Raw genomic sequence first — 18490 nt, 5'->3', positions numbered from 1 at the left:
GGCTAGAGCTGCATCTCTGCCCTTCAGATCCTACTCAGATATTCAAAAGAATGTTTTTGGCAGATAATAATTGGCTGTTTTTAGTCAAGCAATTTGTATGATGCTTGAGCTTACTAAATATTATTTTATATTATTATATATTCATATTATTTTATATATTAATTATAAAAATATAGTATTATTTTTTAAATGTTGGAATGATGACATTGTAGAAAAATGCATTTGTTTCTAAATATTTGATAGTTTTAAGCTAAAGCAATAAATTAAATCTATCTTGTACCACATATTTGTGAGTTCACTTTCCCCATGATTATGTGTCAGCCTTGACCACTCTCCCCTGTACTTGTGCCCTTGCTGCTCCAGCTTTACCTGTTGATGGAGAGGTCAGTGTACTATTTTCAGCCAGTCATTCAGCACTCTTGATTGAGTTTCTCCTTGTGCAGAAACCCATACAGAGTAATCCATATAGAAGAAAAATATCATGGGTGTGCTGCTGTCTGTGCTGGAGCCTGAATTAATGAGATGGAGCTCCAGGCGAAGGGAGGGACATCAATGCTGTGCTCTCCCATGTCCAGAAAGCTTCTTAAAAGCAGTTGAAGATAAGGATACATCCTGTTGGGACAGCCATGTACTTAAAGAATAGACACAAGGACAGTCAAACCAGGAAAGCTTGTCTGTGTTACAGAGGTAGTCATCCTGGCGGGGAGTGGAAATTGGAACAGTAAACAGAGGTGACGATGCTCTGAAGGGCCAATATATAGCTAACTGCTCATAAATTTTCCAAGTCCTTCCTATTTTCAGTGGAACCTGTCAGATACTGGGCCAAAGTAGAGGGGTTGATATGAACTAAGGTGACTGAACCAAACTGGGATCAAGAAAGCTGAGGGTCATGGACTTTGGAATTTATCCTTGTACCATTTTCCACAGTGATAAGAACTTGTGACAAATTTTTCTGTGATCGACTGTTTCTAGGGCCTTAGGCAAAGTTATAAAGCTTACAGTTTTTTACCCAGACATTTCCCTTCTTGGCCTTCTTCCTGCTTTTCTTTCCTGCTGTCCTGTCATCCCCTCCTACCCATGTGCCCATTGCCCTCATTCTCTTCTCAGGATGCCTTCAACCCCACCTTGTCCTGTTCCCTTGTTAATATTTGTAAAATGGTTAGAGCAGAACCTACCACATGGTAAGACCTGCATATATTTGCTAAAGAAAATTGAAATAAATTTCATTAATAAATATTCCTCGTCACTGTCCCCAGAGTTCAGTCTCTGGACTGAAGGCACCGATCTATTCTAAATAAATAATTGGGACTAGGGTCTGAGTTAGACTTTTTCCTACCAGGATGCATTTGCATTTAAAAATTGAAGCCTGTTAACCCAGTAGATGTATGATTAGTACAACATGTAATACAAATTTAGTGGGTAGCAAAGGGGAGCAATAAAGACTCATTTCTCACCTCTGTCTGCTGCCACCTGGCTCTCCACCATCCAGCCTCTCTTCCTCTTTTCACATAGTTCTCCAGCTGAAGACCTCAGCGCTATTCCAGTGACATGGCAAAGAGCATCTGACTTTGTACTGCATGTGGTATAGAAAGTCTCCTTTAAACTCTCCCTTTTCAAGCTGATTGTTTTCTACTTATTTACAGATGCCCCAGCCCACTCATAAGCCCTCTTTCTTTATTAATGCACCCACACATACTACATGAGCTGCTATTCCCACTTAAAATCCTTTACAGTTGACTGTCTCACAAATATTTGATTTACAATGTGGTAAAACCAAGCACTGGTTAGACAGTGAAAAGCACTAGTAAAAGGTAGATAAAGTATATCAAGAATGTAAAAATTGCTAAAATCGTTACTGAAGAGTTGGCCTTTTTTGAATGTTGGATTATAGGCAGAGATATTGCTAAGATGGTCTTGGGTCAGTCTATTCAAGGAAAGAGCTCCTTAAGTATTGTTTGCTCTTTTCTTCATCAGAACATTGTCTGCAGAGCTCCACTGTGTGCTGTTGGGTTTTCCTTTGGGTAATTAGATCTGTGGTATCAGTATCTTCTATTTTGATTTTACTATGGTTATATCTCTGGATTCTGTAATATTTTGCACATAGATGTTTCATAATTTTAGAAAACAAGAGAGGTTAGATTATTGTAACAGTGTATTTACTAGGCTATTTTCTGATTCCAAAGTAGTTGCTACCTCCTGCCTTTTGTTAATCAAATTCTAAATTTTTCTGAACTATCTTGGGGTGCTTAGGTTCCTGGTGTCAATAAAAAATAATTAACAGAGAAATTCCTTTCACTATGTGACATAGCTTAGGAATTTATTTCTTATCTTCTTCAGAGGCCTGGTGTTTAATCACTAGAAAGATTATAATTCAAAAGAAGCTTGGTGGAATTCTGGATTTGGGGAGAGCTCTGGTCAATATCATTAAAACACAAAGTTTTTAAAAAACTCATTACTGTGCGTGGTTTCACTGTATACTATGAAGCCTATAACATGAAAGTTAAAGAAGTAAAAAATATGAATTTTTTTCCTTTTACTTAGTTTAGTATTACTGTATAATGCTTTGTATTACTATGAAATGCAGCATTTTTCACTGTCAGTATTAATTAATAGATTAATATTTGATGGCTAAAAGATTCAGTGTTTTTGGCCAAATGATTTAACATAATTGATTGTTTCCAAAAAGTAGTGAAATTATATAAACAGGATAGATTGGGTAGAATTTATATATAGGCATCCCCATGTAATAAGAATTAAAGTGACTTAATCTGAACTTAACTCATAAATGTCACTTCAACAAATATTTATTGAATGTGTGTATGTATACAGATTTTAAATTTTTTAAATGAAATTGCTCTGTTGCTATAAGACCTTTTGATATGTGTATGTGTGTATGCTTTATATGTATTTTTGGCCACACCACACAGCATGCGGGATCTTAGTTCCCCAACCAGGGATCGAACCCATGCCCTCTGTAGTGAAAGCATGGAGTCTTAACCACTGGACCACCAGAGTTATATTATAATTATATTTTATTATAACATATAAAATATGTTATATTTTAAATAAATATATACCTACATAGAATCTATATTCATAGATGCTATATATATATATACACATATGTGTGTATATATATAAAGATATATATGTGTGTATATATATATATACACACATATATATCTTTAGAAGCTTCTTGTCAGCTTTACAACCCAGAAATCCGGGAGCCATCCCCCTGGAGTGTAAACATCTAGGAAGATAGCTCTCCTTCCTCTCTATCACAGGAAAATTTAACCTTGATGCTTCTCTCCAAGCTGTAACCATTTGCTGGTCAGAGAGATAAGAGAAGTTTTATTATTCTCTACATTAGTTGGATAAAAGCAATGAGGTAAAACAAATGGCTACTTCAATGGCCAGGTGAATTCAGGGTGAACTATGAAAGGGTGCACAGCAAATGGCGCTGTCTGGTCCTCTTATAGGGGACCAGTTATCCTTCATCTTGAGAGTATATATATGTACTGGATTGTAGCTGCTTGGTTGTATAAATAAGGTAGAATTTTACGTCTTCGTAATGCCTTTTTTGTAGATTACCTACAGTGTTGTGCTCTGAATATGCGTATTCGATAATAAAACTGCTTTCTTTCTTTTCTACGCTTTGTAGAGAGGATTCTGTGTTGCTTGGACTTTATTTCCCCAACAATATCCACACACCTCACACAGTTAGGTTATAAGGGATACAAACACTAGTAGGAATTGACACATGCCCTTATGGAGCTTATATTCTAAATAAGCTCATGAGTAACCGCACTGCAAGGCAAAGTGAGTACAACTAGGAGAAAACAAAGAGCACAGAGGCAAGAGAGGAAATTCAACTGAGGAGAAGAGTTGAACTATAGAAACAGAAGGTAGAACGGTGGTTATGGGTGGGGGGCAGGGGGATGGGAGATGCTGGTCAAAGGGTACAAGCTTTCAGTTATAAGATGAATAAGTTCTGAAGATCTAACATACAGCATGGTGACTATAGTTAATAATACTGTACTGTATACTTGAAAGTTGCTGAGAGTAGATCTTACGCATTCTCACCACAAAAAGGAAAAGGGTAACTATGTGAGGCTATAGATGTGTTAATTAAATTGCATGTGGTAAATATTTCACAATGTATACACATATCAAATCTTCATGATGTATAATTTAAATGTACACAGTTTTGTCAATTATACCTCAGTAAAGCTGGGAAAAATTTGGAGCAAGGGTAGTGAAGCCACAGAAGCAGAAGAATGAGAAAGAATAAGTGAGGGGGCAGAGGAAAGGATGCAGTAGAAATGACTCCAGTCACAGTGGGTTTTGAATGCCAGACTAAGGACTTCAATTTTTATCCCCAGTTCAAAGGAATCTAGATACTTGTTTGTTTATTCATTCATGTTATAAGTGGCATTAGTAACATGAATAAGGCTGATCATCAGGAAGATTCATTTGACATAATGTGCAGAATGGGTTGGATTGGGTGAAGACTGAAAAAGAGACCATTGTGTGTGCTGTTGCAGTAGTCCAGATGGAAGGTAGGAGGGTCTGAGTGAGTAAAAATGGAACGAAGGATGTTCAAGACATTTAAAAACAGAAAATTGGCAGATCTTAGATGTAGATTTGGTATGAGGAGTAAAGGAAGGAAAAGAGCTGAGAAAGATTTCAACTCTCTTCCCCAGGGGACTAGCAGATCATGATGTCATTAACAAGGAGAGGAAAGGGAATTGGTTGTAGAGATGTTGTGTGTGATAGGCCAGCTAAGTGTTCAACCAGGGCTGGGGTGGGGGGCGGGGAGTTAAAAATGTGGGTATAGAGTTTAGGAAGGAAATTAAAACAGAGATGTATAATAGATTTGGGAGACATCTTCCTGGATGTCATAGTTGAAGCCACGGGCATAGATGAGATTGTTGGGAGATAAAGAGTTAAAATACAGCTTGGAAAATCCCTGCATGTATAGTGCCTAAAGGGAAGGGGAATCAGTAACAGGCCGCATAGGAACTCGCTTCAAGTGGTAAGAAAAGAGAAGAAAGCGGTGGCCTGGAAACCAGGAACAAAGAAAGTTTCCAGGAGAGTATCCAGTTAGCTTTAGATGCTGAGGAGAGATTAAGAAAGATGAAGACTAAAAATTTACACAATTGCTATTGCATATGTTTGAGACTAACTGGTGACCATCTAACATCCAACACTGGTCATCATTAAGTATATCATATATAAAATTATGTTAAGGGTACATTTCAGCCACCTTGTTGCTGAAGCTTTAGGAATTGCTACCACTACAGTGAGAATAAAAGTTCAGCCATATGCTGCTAGGGGGTCTTCAACTATTCTCACTCTTGGTATTTTTATTTTGTTTTGAAGTGTATTAGCCTGTTTGGGCTGCTATAACAAAAATACCATAGACTGGGTGGCTTAAACAACAAACATTTATTTCTCACAGTTCTGGATGCTGGCAAGTCTGAGATCAAGGTGCCAGCAGCAAGGGAGCTTTCCAGGATCTCTTTTATAAGAGCACCAAACCCATTCATGATGGCTCCACCCTCATGTCCTATTCACCTTCCAAAGGCCCCACCTCCTAATACCATTGCATTGGGGATTAGGATTTCAACATATAGATTTAGAGGGACATAAACATCCTGTTCATAACATGGAATAATGCTGCATTTTAGGAATTAATAATTTGTCACCAGAAAATGTTTTGCTTTACCTTTTTATAAAAACTTGCTGCACATATTAAATTTCATATGAATTCAGGGTCAGAGTTTTTTTCTGGCTCTATATCAGGTTTTGTAATAAAATTTAGGGAGAAGGTAAGAGTCACTTAATATAACCTGTTTTTCCAACAAGCTACTAGAGTATATTTATTCAGATAAGGAAGGTATAATTTTAAAGTCAATTTTTAAATTCTTATCCTATCTCAATGCCTAAGGAGCAATACATTACTGGGAAGCACATTAAAATAAGGGATGAAAATAATAAATTTATTTCTGGCTAGCTCTTGATGAGGGCAGCAGAGAAAGCTTTTTTAAGCAGTAGCAATGACTGGATTAAAAAAAAACAGATTCAGAAATGCATTAAGCACTGACTTTAGCAAAACTGTATGAAAAGTTTAAAAATAACTTAATAATAACTACAGCTTCCATGCCTATGCTTTAAGTTGTACTTAAGGACTCTGAATTTTTTTCATATCAACATTCATAACTCACATTTATATTTTGTTTTCTGGTGTGAAGAAGTGGGATATATTTTGAATAAGATGACTCTCGGACAGATTCTACTTTGATTCTGTGTTTTTTGTAGCTGTTAGGTGAACTGATCCTGGACCGGCACAACTTTGCCATCATGACAAAGTACATCAGCAAGCCAGAGAACCTCAAACTGATGATGAACCTCCTCCGGGATAAAAGTCCCAACATCCAGTTTGAAGCCTTTCATGTCTTTAAGGTAAAGTGCAAGCTGCAGAAATAATGTGGGCATTTGTTTTCCAGTTGCAAATGGCAAACTCCCTACTGTGTACCCTCCTTTATACTTGAGAGAAAATTAAATAGGCAGTCTTTCTGTTTTGCATGACTTAGATGAAATTTTAGAGTTATTTTAATGAATGCCCATTTGTTTCTAAAAGATTTGCTAACTAATCCATATCTCGACATATTTTCTTTTTTTTCACTGAGAAAATAGGGGAATACTGTTTCCCAAAAGTTACTAAAATAATCAGTGATTGAGTTGAAGCCAAAAACCTGTGTCAGAATTTGAATGCTTTGCTTCTGCCTGAAGTGCTTCTTTGAACTTTAAGTGAAACCTAAAGAAACACTGAGTACTACTTGCTTTGTTACTTGCTTAGAAATATTTTAATTCGTTTTGAAAGAAAAGTAGTCCATGTAACACCTGCTTTTTCTTTCTAATATCTTTTCTTTGATGTAAGAGTAATAAAATCATCTCCTAGAAACTTTAAACAATAGATTTGTTTAAAAGTAGGGTAGGTGGAAGAAATCTAATCTGTAATCCCATACCCCTGACTTAACTATTGTAAAGATTTTAGTAAATTTTATTTTCCTGTGCACATATTTGAAGGTTTTTTCTGCAGCTGTATTTACATTGTACACACAATTGATACACTAATTTTATCACTCAATGCTATACCGTAAGTGAACATTAATTCACTGTTGTTATATATAGTGTTTAAAAAGAGCTAGTAGTTTTATTGGCATCATAGTTTTTCATTAGGTATACTTACTCTAGTTTACTTAAATATTCCTGTGTCGTTTATATTTAGGTTATTTTCAATTTGTAGCTACAATGAGCATTTTATGTATTCAGCTAATTTTTTCCATATTTAGGATTATTTTCTTAGGATAGGTATCTAGAGTAGAATTAAGGATTCAGAGAGTTCCAGGCTTTTTTTGGTGGGGGGGGGCCTTTATAATGTATATTCAGTGATTGAATTTATAAGTCTATAAATGGGAGACATGGCAGTTTATAAGGTATGTAATTGTTGCTTTGAGAGGTAAAAAACAATTTTAGTCCATCTTTCAGCCACCACATCTTTATTGTCCAAAAGGCCACTGGAGCAGTTCAAATCCCAAATTAATTTATGAATTCCATTTAATTACAATCAAAATCCCAGCAGAACTTTTCCTGGAACTTGACAAGCTGACTCTAAAATTTGTAAGGTAGAACGATGGCCTGGGATTATCTATGGCAATTTTCAAGGAAAACAAGGTAGGGAAATCCATCCTACCATATATTAAGACTTATTATGGATTTATAGTAAATGGAGACAATATTGTATCGGCTTAGAGATAGATAAATAGAACAACAAAACAGAGTAAAAAGCCTAGAAATAAGTCTGTGCAAATATGAAATTTGATATTTCATAGTGGAGGGATTGTAAATCAGTGAAGAAAGGGTTACTGTTAATAAATGGTTCTAGGGTAATAGATTATTCATATAGAAAACCCTACTCTCCACTATATTCAGAAATAAATTCTGGTGAAGATCTACACTTGACAAGCAAAATTTTTTAACTTTTAAAAGAGAAAATAGGAGACTTTTTATGATGTTGGGGAAGGAAGAATTTTTAAAAAGAATTTAAAATCACAAAACATAATAGAAAATAAGTTTGACTACATTAAAATTTAACACTTCTTTTTGAAAAGACATCATAAACAAAGTGAAAAACAGGACAGAATGTGACACATGTAACTGACAAATCATTTAGAAAAAGACAAACAATTCAATAGAAAAATAGGCAAAGCATACAAGTTGGTAATTTCCAGATGAGGAAACCTGATTGGCCAACAAATAGGTGAAGATGCTCATCTTAGTAGTAATTGTGGAATTGGCCATTAAAATATCAATGAGATATCACTTTACATTTTTCATATTGATAAAAATGTTTAAGTCTGACAACATCAAATTTTGGTAAGGTTGGAGAGCAGTAGGTCATACACTGTAAATTGGTACAAGCACTTGGGAGAGCAATTTAGCAAAATAAAGTACTGAACGTGTCCATACTCTTCAGTCCTGAAATCTCATTTTCTGGCAATTTCCTAGGGACAATCTTGCTCACATGCATAAGGAATCCTGTACCAAAATGTTTATTGCAACATTGTTTCGCATGTTGTAAAATAGAAAAAAAAAATGGGTATCTACAGGAGACTGGGAAAATAAATTGTGATGTATTCATACAATAGCATATAGTAATGGGTTAAAATTAATAGAGTTATATGGATCAGTGTAGATAAGTATCAGAAACACTGAGTGGGATAAGCAAATGTTAAAAGGATGTTATTTACTTAAAGTTTAAAAACATGCAAAACAACGCTATGTATGGATTCAGACATATGCAGTTATAGTCTAAAAACCTGCATGGGAATGATAAATACCAAGTTCAGGATAGCAGTCACTTCAGGGGAGGGGTAGGAAAGCGAATGATATCATGAAGAAATGTCTAATAGCCTTTAATTATATCTGTAATGTTTTATTTTATTAAAATCCTGAAGGCAAGTTTGGCAAAAATGATAGAGCTCTATGGTGGGAACTTGAAATCTCATATGTTATTGCTGTGCTCTTCTCTGTGTTAGAATTATTTAATAAAGAATAAACACAAATTGGATGAGACAAAAATAGGCTCTTGTAGGACAGGAAAATGCCTGCAGAGTATAAAATGATAGGCCCTCTTATGACCCTTGCCTTTTGACTGAGGAAATTATAGAAGGCTGTGTGTCTTGTCTTTCCAGCTCCCACAGAATTTTAATATATCATCCTAGATGAGAACATGCTTCATATAACTTGGTTCCAAAATGCAGTATTATGGAAGTATTCAGTGGGTGGCAAAATAGAAATAACCTACTTCCATCCTCTGAGATCAGAATTTGGATCATCTCATTATTGGACAGAATAGGTGCATTTAAAAATAGTTGACCACTTGTTTACTTGTATGTGTATAAACTGGACTTACTCTGGACCCTAACTATGTTTGTTGCACTGAATGGCAAACTGAATTGTTTACTTGCCAAAAATATTTTGTTATTTAGAAAAAGTAACAGCTGAGTCCTAGAGTTTTCTCACAGTTCTTTATTAATAGTCTTTTTTCCCCAGGTACCTTTCATAAAGTACAGAAAATGTGGAACACATGACTAAAAATGTCTTTGCCAGATTATTAGTGGCCAATTTTCATTAGTTTGCTTGAAAAGTTCAAGGACTTGAATAAGTTGCCATTTCATGTTTTCTCTGCTATTGACGAACAGGATGGTATGATGGGAAAGGACTAGATGGAAGTCATGGAAGTCAAGAGATCTGGGTCTTTGTTGTGGCTCGGTTGCCACCAGTGACTTTGGGCAAATCCATCTGGATCTGTTTCCTCACTTGCAAAATGTTAAATTTAAAAAGTTAAATTAAAATCAAAAGTCTAATTCTGGGCTTCCCTGGTGACGCAGTGGTTGGGAGTCCGCCTCCTGATGCAGGGGACACGGGTTCGTGCCCCGGTCTGGGAAGATCCCACATGCCGCGGAGCGGCTGGGCCCGTGAGCCATGGCCGCTGAGCCTGCGCGTCCGGAGCCTGTGCTCCGCAATGGGAGAGGCCACAACAGTGAGAGGCCCGCGTACAGCAAAAAAAAAAAAAAAAAAAAAAAAAGTCTAATTCTAAGATACTAGGTTCAGGAGACCTTTGTCTCTGTGATCCTGCCTCTTCCAGACATATGGCCAACGTGAATTTAGGGATCAGCTATGAGCTGATCTTTCTTTCCTTTCCCTGTAAACATCCTTAATAGCAAAGGACCATGTTGCCACTGTCTTTCAAACCTAGAGGGTGGGGATGGCCAGTGCCTTTTGGCTCACCTCTCAGAGCTGCTGGAACTCAGGCATGGCCATTGCCGAAAATGGGTCTGAGTGTACTGCTCTGTTGCTCAGATCCTAGCAGTTGGCCACAATAGCCATTTCTATGAAAACAAGAAGCTCCACCCTAGCTTATTCCAAAATCCAAAGGCCAGCTTGACAATTCACCTGAAAAAGTACACAGAACAAGAATGGTTTTCCTCATGAAAGGTTCATCTCAAGCTTTGATTTCAGTGTCCCGGATGCCCCAAAGGAATTGTACATTAGAGCATTAGTCACCTCTAATCAGCAACTACCTTTACAGGCAGCAGAGTTCAGAAGCCATAAAAAAATAAAAATAAGGAAAAAATTTAAACTTGAAAACAAATTGAACATTTTTTTAGGTCTGTTGTACAGTGTACGGATTCAGTAGAGTTGATCCAGTGATGCCTTGTCTGCAAATTCCACTACATTTTACATTTATTTTGGATTCAAACAGAGAAGCTTAGTTTGTTCTATATATTTAATCTTCTAAAAAATTTTTTTGGGAATAAAGACTGTTATGAGTTATTGCTGTAGTTACACAAATGCCAGACAGTTCCTAGCTAAAACTTCCCAGCAGCTCACTTGTAAACTAATGGTAGCCAGAGGAGCCACACGTTTGGCTCCAGTATGTGATTTCCTAACATACTAGGTGTTCTATAAGCATCAGGCATTTTGTGTAACAATGTAAACGAGCCTGGGGTACTTTTTTTTAATAAGTAACAATTTTAATTTATGGTAGTAAAGTTCATATAACATAAAAATTCACCATTTTGACCATTTTAAAGTGTACAGTTCAGTGGCATTTTGTATTTACAGTGTTATACAACTATTACTACTCTCTAGTTCCAGAACATTTTCATCACCCCAAAAGGAAACCCTATTCAGCAACTACTCCTCGTTTTCTCTTACCCACAGCCCCTGGCAATCACTAACCTGCTTTCAGTCTTTATGGATTCACCTGTTCTGGATATGTGATATAAATGAAATGATATAATGTGTGGCCTTTTGTGTCCAGTTTCTTCTATTAGCATAATGTTTTTAAAGTTCATCCATGTTGTAGCATGATCAGTAGTACTTCATTCATTTTTATGGCTGAATAATATTCCATTTTAAGGATATATCACAATTTGCTTATCCATTCATCAGCTGATGGACTTCTGGCTATTGTGAATAGTGCTGCTATGAATATTCATGTACAAGTTTTTGTTAGAACAAATGTTTTCAATTCTTTTGGTATATACCTAGGAACAGAATTGCTCAGTCTTATGGTAATTCAGTGTGTAACTTATTGAGGTACTACCAAGCTGTTTTCCATAGAGGCTGCTCCATTTTACATTCCCATCAGCAGTGTACAGGGTTCCAATTTCTCCATTCCTTACTTGTTATTGTTAGTTTTTTTTTTTAATTGTAGCTGGCCTAGTCTCATTGTGGTTTTGATTTGTGTTTCCCTAATGATCTAATGATTTGAGGATTTTTTCACATGCTTAATACCCATTTGTACATCTTCTTTGGAGAAATGTCAAGTCCTTTGCCCCTTTTATTTTATTTTTTAATATTTATTTGTTTATTTGTTTTGGCTGTGCCAGGTCTTAGTTGCAGCACACGGGATCTTTGTTGCGACATGCAGGATCTTTAGTTGCGGCCTGTGAACTTCTTAGTTGTGGCATGCAAACTCTTAGTTGCAGCATGCATGCGGGATCTAGTTCCCCAACCAGGGATCGAACCCAGGCCCCCCGCACTGGGAGCTCAGAGACTTACCCACTGGACCACCAAGGAAGTCCCCCTTTGCCCCTTTTTAAAAAAGGTTGTTTGCCTTTTTGTCGTTGTGTTGTATGAGTTCTTTATATATTCTGGGTACTAGATGCTGATCATACATATGATTTGCAAATATTTTCTTACATTCTCTATATTGTCTTTTCACGCTCTTGATAGTGTCCTGTGATACACACAATTTTTAAATTTTGATGAAGTTCAGTTTATCCTTTTTTTTTTGTTGTTGCTCATGCTTTTGATGTTGTAGCTAAGAAACCATTGCCAAATACAAGGTCATGAGGATGTACCCCTATATTTTCCTCTAAAAGTTTTATTAGCTCTTTTTTTTTTGCGGTACGCGGACCTCTCATTGTTGTGGCCTCTCCCGTTGCAGAGCACAGGCTCCGGACACGCAGGCTCAGCGGCCATGGCTCACGGGCCCAGCCGCTCCGTGGCATGTGGGATCTTCCCGGACCGGGGCATGAACCCACGTCCCCTGCATCTGCAGGCGGACTCTCAACCACTGCGCCACCAGGGAAGCCCTATTAGCTCTTATATTTAGTTTTTGGATCAATTTTGAGTTAATTTTTGTTTATGGTGCAAGGTAAGGGTCCAACTTTATTTTTTTGCATGTGGATATCTAGTTGTCCCATGTTGAGTGTTTATTATTATTATGAAAAGGTGTTGGATTTTGTCAAATACTTTTTCTGCATCAGTTGAAATGATCATATGGTTTTCTTTCAATGTACTAATGTGTCATCTTAGTTTCCTAGAGCTGCTATAACAAAGTACCAAAGACTAAGTGTCCTAAAACTACAGAAAGTCAATGTCTTAGAGTTCTGGCAACTAGAAGTCCAAGATCAAGGTGTCAACAGGGTTGCTTCCTCTTGGAGCTTTCAGGGGAAATCTGTGCCTGTCTCCTAGCTTCTGGTGGTTGCCAGCAATCCTTGGCATTCCTTGTCTTATAGATGCATAACTCCAATCTCTGTGTCCATCTTCATATGGCATTTTCCTTTGCATATCTCTGTGTGTTTCTGTGTCCAAAATTCCCTCTTCCTATAAAGATACTAGTAACTGGATTCAGGCCCAAGCTAACTCAGTATGAACTGATCTTAATTTGATTACATCCTATTTCCAAATAAGGTCATGTTCACAAGCACCAAGGGTTAGGACTTGAACATTCATCTTTTTAGAGGATGCAGTTCAGTCTAGTACATGTGGTGTATTACATCAATTGATTTTATTATGTTGAGCCATGCTTGTATTTCTGGAATAAATCCCATTTAGTCATGGCATGTAATCCTTTTAATATTATTCTGGACTTCGTTTTGCTTGTATTTTGTTGAGGATTTTTGCATCTTTATTCATAAAGGACAGTGATCTGTAGTTTTCTTGTGATAGCTTTGTCTGGCTTTGGTATCAGGGTAATGCTGACCTCATAGAATGAGTTAGGAAGTATTCCCTTGTCTTTTATTTTTTGGATGAATTTGAAATGGATTGGTGTTAATTTTTCTTTAAAAGTTTGTAGAATGTACCAGTGAAATCATCTGGTCCTGGGCTTTTGTTGAGAGGTTTTTGGTTACTGATTCAACCTCCTTATAGAAATAAAAAAGATTATAAGGGAATACTACAAATAATTGTACATCAATAAATTAGATAACCTAGATGAAATGGACAAATCCCTAGAAATGCACAAACTACCAAACTGATATAAAAAAAAAAAGAGAAAATCTGATTCATGAACTCTCATTTCACCTACACCATGAGCCCTTCCTGTTCCAAACTCAGAAATCTAATGTTATCTCCACCTCCTTTGAACCTCCACAGCTTTTCATTTCCCTCTCATAGGTCCTTTACATCCTGGTGTAGTTTTTCCTTCCTCATGCTTGCTGGATTGGAGGAACCTTGAGGGTTCAACCTGGTAGCTCCCGCTGTCTCCATAACCGATCACTGGCCACGGTGTGTTCGGAGTAGAGTTGTGCGCTGTTGGAGGTTCAGGAAGAGGAGGCGGTGTGCAGAGGGGGCGGCGTGCAGAGGGGGCGGCGTGCAGAGGATTTGTGCGCTGTTGGAGGTTCAGGAAGAGGAGGCGGTGTGCAGAGGAGGCGGTGTGCAGAGGGGGCGGCGTGCAGAGGAGGCGGCGTGCAGAGGGGCTGGTGGTGAAGCACTCAGCCCTTCTGAGGAGTGGGGAGCCCAGAACACGAAACCAGAGAGCTATATAGCAGTCAACAGTTTTATGGATATTCTGGTCATGTCATTATATATATAGCATCTAACTAGGAAGTGTGTCCTTTGCAAAATACTGTACCAGTCAGCATTATAGTTTTTCTTTTTTTTAATATGCTTGGTTTTTTCTTTCTTTTTTTTTTTTTTTTTTTTGGCCACACCTCGCAGCATGTGGGATCTTAGTTCCCCAACCAGGGATGGAACCCACGACCCCTGCAGTGAAAGCACAGAGTCTTAACCACTGGACCATCAGGGAAGTCCCAGCATTATAGTTTTGAGTTATTGTGTCCTGTTATTACAGTTGTCACTGTCTTTTATAGTACAGCTGAGTTATTAGCCCAGGATCATGGTTTCAACTAGGAGTACACAAAAGAATCTTTGTGGAACTTTATAAAAATACAGAGAGACAGACCTCCCCTCTAGATCTACTGAACTGGAGTCTCTGGGAGGTGGGACCTAGGCAGTTATAAATTTTAAAGCTCCACATACATAAGAAAATAATAACATTGGTGACCTCCAGGGAGAGGAGGTGAGAGGGGGACTTTTCACATTTGTCCTTTTTGAATTTTGAGCCAGATTAATATATTAAGTATATTCAATATATTATATATATTGAATATTTATATATATATGGTTATATATTTATATATTATCTATTTCATTATATAGAATTATATGTACTTATTTAATTTTATAATCACATATTTAGTTATAATGGTAATTTAAAATATATGATTACATATATAATTTAAATATATTGAATATATTTGTATATTCTCTGTAGAAAATGGATATGAGTGGGGAATTACTCATTTTCCTCTCATTTTCCTCAATAAGGAAGTATAATCCGGGGCTTTCTGTATTTTACTAACACATGTAACAAATGAGACACAGGTGGGATCCGTGTTTTCCCTGATGTGCATTCCTTGTCCTAGGTATTTGTTTCTCATGTTTCAGGTGTTTGTGGCCAGTCCTCACAAAGCACAGCCTATTGTGGAGATTCTACTAAAAAACCAACCCAAACTCATCGAGTTTCTGAGCAGCTTCCAAAAAGAAAGGACGGACGATGAGCAGTTCACCGATGAGAAGAACTACTTGATTAAACAGATTCGAGACTTGAAGAAAACGGCGCCTTGAAGTCTCACCCAGTTTCCTGCCACTGTCACTGTCTCATTTGTTCAGTTTGTACTAAAAGTGTCATTTCAAAAAGTAGTCATTCTTGGGAAGGCTTTGGAGGTGGCTATTTTTTTCTCAATTCATTGTTCAGGGTAGATGGAATATAAATGTCTGAAAGAAAAAAATTAATTTAGAATAATATATTCATCTTAATCGAGTCTGTGATTATTTATGTGAAATCAGAGCCATTGTTTTAGACATTCATTGAAGCAATTTTAACCCTTTCTTGATGAAGGGCAACAAGGCTGTGGGCTTGCAGACCTGAGCCCGCAGTCACCACGAGCCACCAAGTAGTAGGAGCCCAAAGAATGGGCGTCACTGAGTCCTCGAAGAGGACTGGGCATGGGGGCAAGACGCACAAAACTGTTTTGCCCATCTGTACTTGAACAAACAAATTTCTCAAGGTACCAAGAAAATAAGATCCATGTTTTCAGTCATTACGTATTCTGTTTCCTGCCTATATCTTTTAACTGTAATCATTCATTCCTAACTTCCTAGGGAATTGATGCCCACCTTTCTGCTTACTGCCCCATGTTTCACCCCAATGGATCTCCTCAGCATGACCAACTCATGGTACACACACAGACACACACACTCCTCCACTCTGACCAGGTTAGCATGGGACCAACTAAGTCCAAATAGGATGGACTAACAAGGGTCATGGGCGTAGAGCACCCACAGGGTAGGACCTGCTTACTTGAGAACTTGGAACAGATGGGTAAGAACCACAGCTCTAGCGAAAGTCACTGCTGTTTCCCACAGACTTCTGTCAGGTTAGTGAATGTTTGGAATATTTCATTCATACTTCTCATTATGGGAAAAAAGTTTTGTGGTGAAAGTGTGTTTTAGAGTAGGAATCATTGCATTGAGATGCCTAGCGTGTGCAAAACCATGGGTCCAGAGGGTTGCACAGGCCTTTATAAATAAGGGAACGTTGCCGTTGGAAGCGCAAATGATTAAATGCATGAAAAAAATCCTCAAAGGACTAAAAATTTTTTCCACTTTATTTTCTAATAAGCTGTCGTTCTAATTTCACATCAAATTCCTCAGTGAAAAGGTAGAAAACTTATAAAAATGTTGGTCTCAAATACTCTCTTGCATACTAGGATGGTTAAGGGATTAATTTGTTTTTTTAAAAAGGCCATGGTTTGTTTTCAGACATCAAGTGTATAAAATGGAATTTTAAGCTATATTTGCAAGACATTAAAGGTACAATTGTTAATCTGTATTTTTTTCATAATTCTGTTTCCAAATCATGAGTTATGGCTTCCATAGGAATCTTCACTTTTTACAACATTGGGTACTGTGTTCTTCAACCAGATATTTCTCCACCCAGAGAGGGAAAGATCCCTCTCCAGGATCAGTGCCCTTGTAGATGTAGCATCTGAAGAATCACCTGGTGCGGTTTCATCCTTCTTGGCTGTGTCTTTCCGTGTCCAGCGTCAGATCCTGAGGCAGATGCTGCAGGGCCTGCGGGACCTTCTTGCAGCAGCTCTGGTCAGTGCTGGGCCATCTGATGACCTTCATTCTTCAGTCACTGAGGTCAGATTATTTTTATAACATTCCCTGACAGTCCATAATCTCTTCAAATTTGACTTTTCTGATTTTATTTGTTTAAGAGAGATGAGTGTAAATATTTCTTTAAAAAAAGAAGGCGGCGCAATAATGACCATTGGAAATGTATTTCATTGCTTAAATACTGTTCCACAAATCATGGGACACATGTTTTCAGTTGGAAAGCAAGGCCTTGTTATAATGCTTTTTTGATAAATAGAACATATTTTATTTCCTCTGAGCTTGAATTAGCTCGTTCCTAGCAATCCCTTATCCTAGCTTAGTACCTCACAAACAAAACTAGTCTAAAAGGCAATAAATGAAGTAGCTGGGATTTTGCTGTGATACAAATTTGTAGATTATTAATGTGAAAGAGGGAGCAAGAAGCTCACAGTTAAAATATGTTTGCATAAAAATCACTGTAAATATTGTGAGAATTGGGTTTTGAAAAGGTCATATTTAATAAGCTATTTCAAAAGCACACATTTAAATAAAAACTGACTAAATGAAAAGGTGCCACATATTCCTTGGTCGGTTTCATTCCTCTGCATGTCCCGCCTCTGTGTTCTTGTCACTGCTCCAAACAGGGAAAGCCCCAGGCGGAGGGCACCCCAGGCTGCCCAGAGGCCCCACGCCCACTCCCCCTGTCCTTGGCTGTCCCGTCCTCCCAGTGAGGCTCACTGCCATTGACCAAGGGCCGCCCGTCAGGCAGTCTAGAAACACTCCACATTATTGATTGATGCTTCCCACAGCCAGAGTCATTCCCATTTTATATCTGAAGAAACTGAGGCTCTGAGCAGTTTATCCCAGACAATGGGGACTAGACTTGGGGCACAAAGCCACGGTGGCCAGAGGCCAAACTCCTGCTCTTATTCATTTTTTCATCCTCAAGGCTGTGAACGGAGGGAGGTCCTGGGAGTGGGGAATTAGGTCGTGCCATACCCCACTGCTGCCTGGGAGGCTCCCGGGGGTGAAGGTCCTAGAATGAAGCCAGGATGGATTGAAATCATAATATTCTTGGACGAGGCTCTGGGTAAAGCCAGGCATCTGCCCAAATGTTGGGATTATTACCCTGGGAGAAAAGGCCGAGGGGCACTCAGCCTTTGAGCAAGTGTTCTAACTGCCAGCCCTGTGGGTTCTCGTCCTGGAGGGCTCTGGGGAGCAGTATATGCTGAGGAAGGGCAGCAAGCTTTCCAAAGCCTCTGTCGCCAGCCACACTGGTTGGTCTGTGTGAGACGCAGCTGCTCTGAGCCATAGTGCCGTCTGGAAACTACACAGGACTTGAAAGTGATTGTAATAAAGTGAAGGAAAATGAAATTCAAAAATCACTAGGATTGTTTTTTTAGTATGAAAAGATAGTTGTTTCAAAATAGGTTTACAGATCTTTCTAGTCTACTATACTAGA

General features: G+C 38.0%; 1 protein-coding gene across 5 annotated transcripts in view; it reads left to right on the top strand.

Moving 5' to 3' along the window:
- CAB39L (calcium binding protein 39 like) overlaps positions 1-17608 on the top strand; it is a 96480-nt gene extending 78872 nt beyond the window's left edge. For all 5 annotated transcript variants that reach the window (XM_024755600.1, XM_024755595.1, XM_024755599.1 and 2 more), the window contains 2 exons: positions 6322-6465; positions 15313-17608. In XM_024755600.1, the coding sequence (XP_024611368.1) occupies positions 6322-6465; positions 15313-15492 (324 nt within the window). In that variant the 3' untranslated portion in view covers positions 15493-17608. The remainder of the gene's footprint in view (positions 1-6321; positions 6466-15312) is intronic.
- The last annotated feature ends 882 nt before the right edge of the window (positions 17609-18490 follow it).

The sequence above is a fragment of the Neophocaena asiaeorientalis genome, unplaced genomic scaffold (genome assembly GCF_003031525.2).
Source record: "Neophocaena asiaeorientalis asiaeorientalis breed wild unplaced genomic scaffold, Neophocaena_asiaeorientalis_V1.1 scaffold59, whole genome shotgun sequence".
Taxonomy (NCBI): domain Eukaryota; kingdom Metazoa; phylum Chordata; class Mammalia; order Artiodactyla; family Phocoenidae; genus Neophocaena; species Neophocaena asiaeorientalis.
This window is presented reverse-complemented; position numbering and strand designations above follow the sequence as displayed.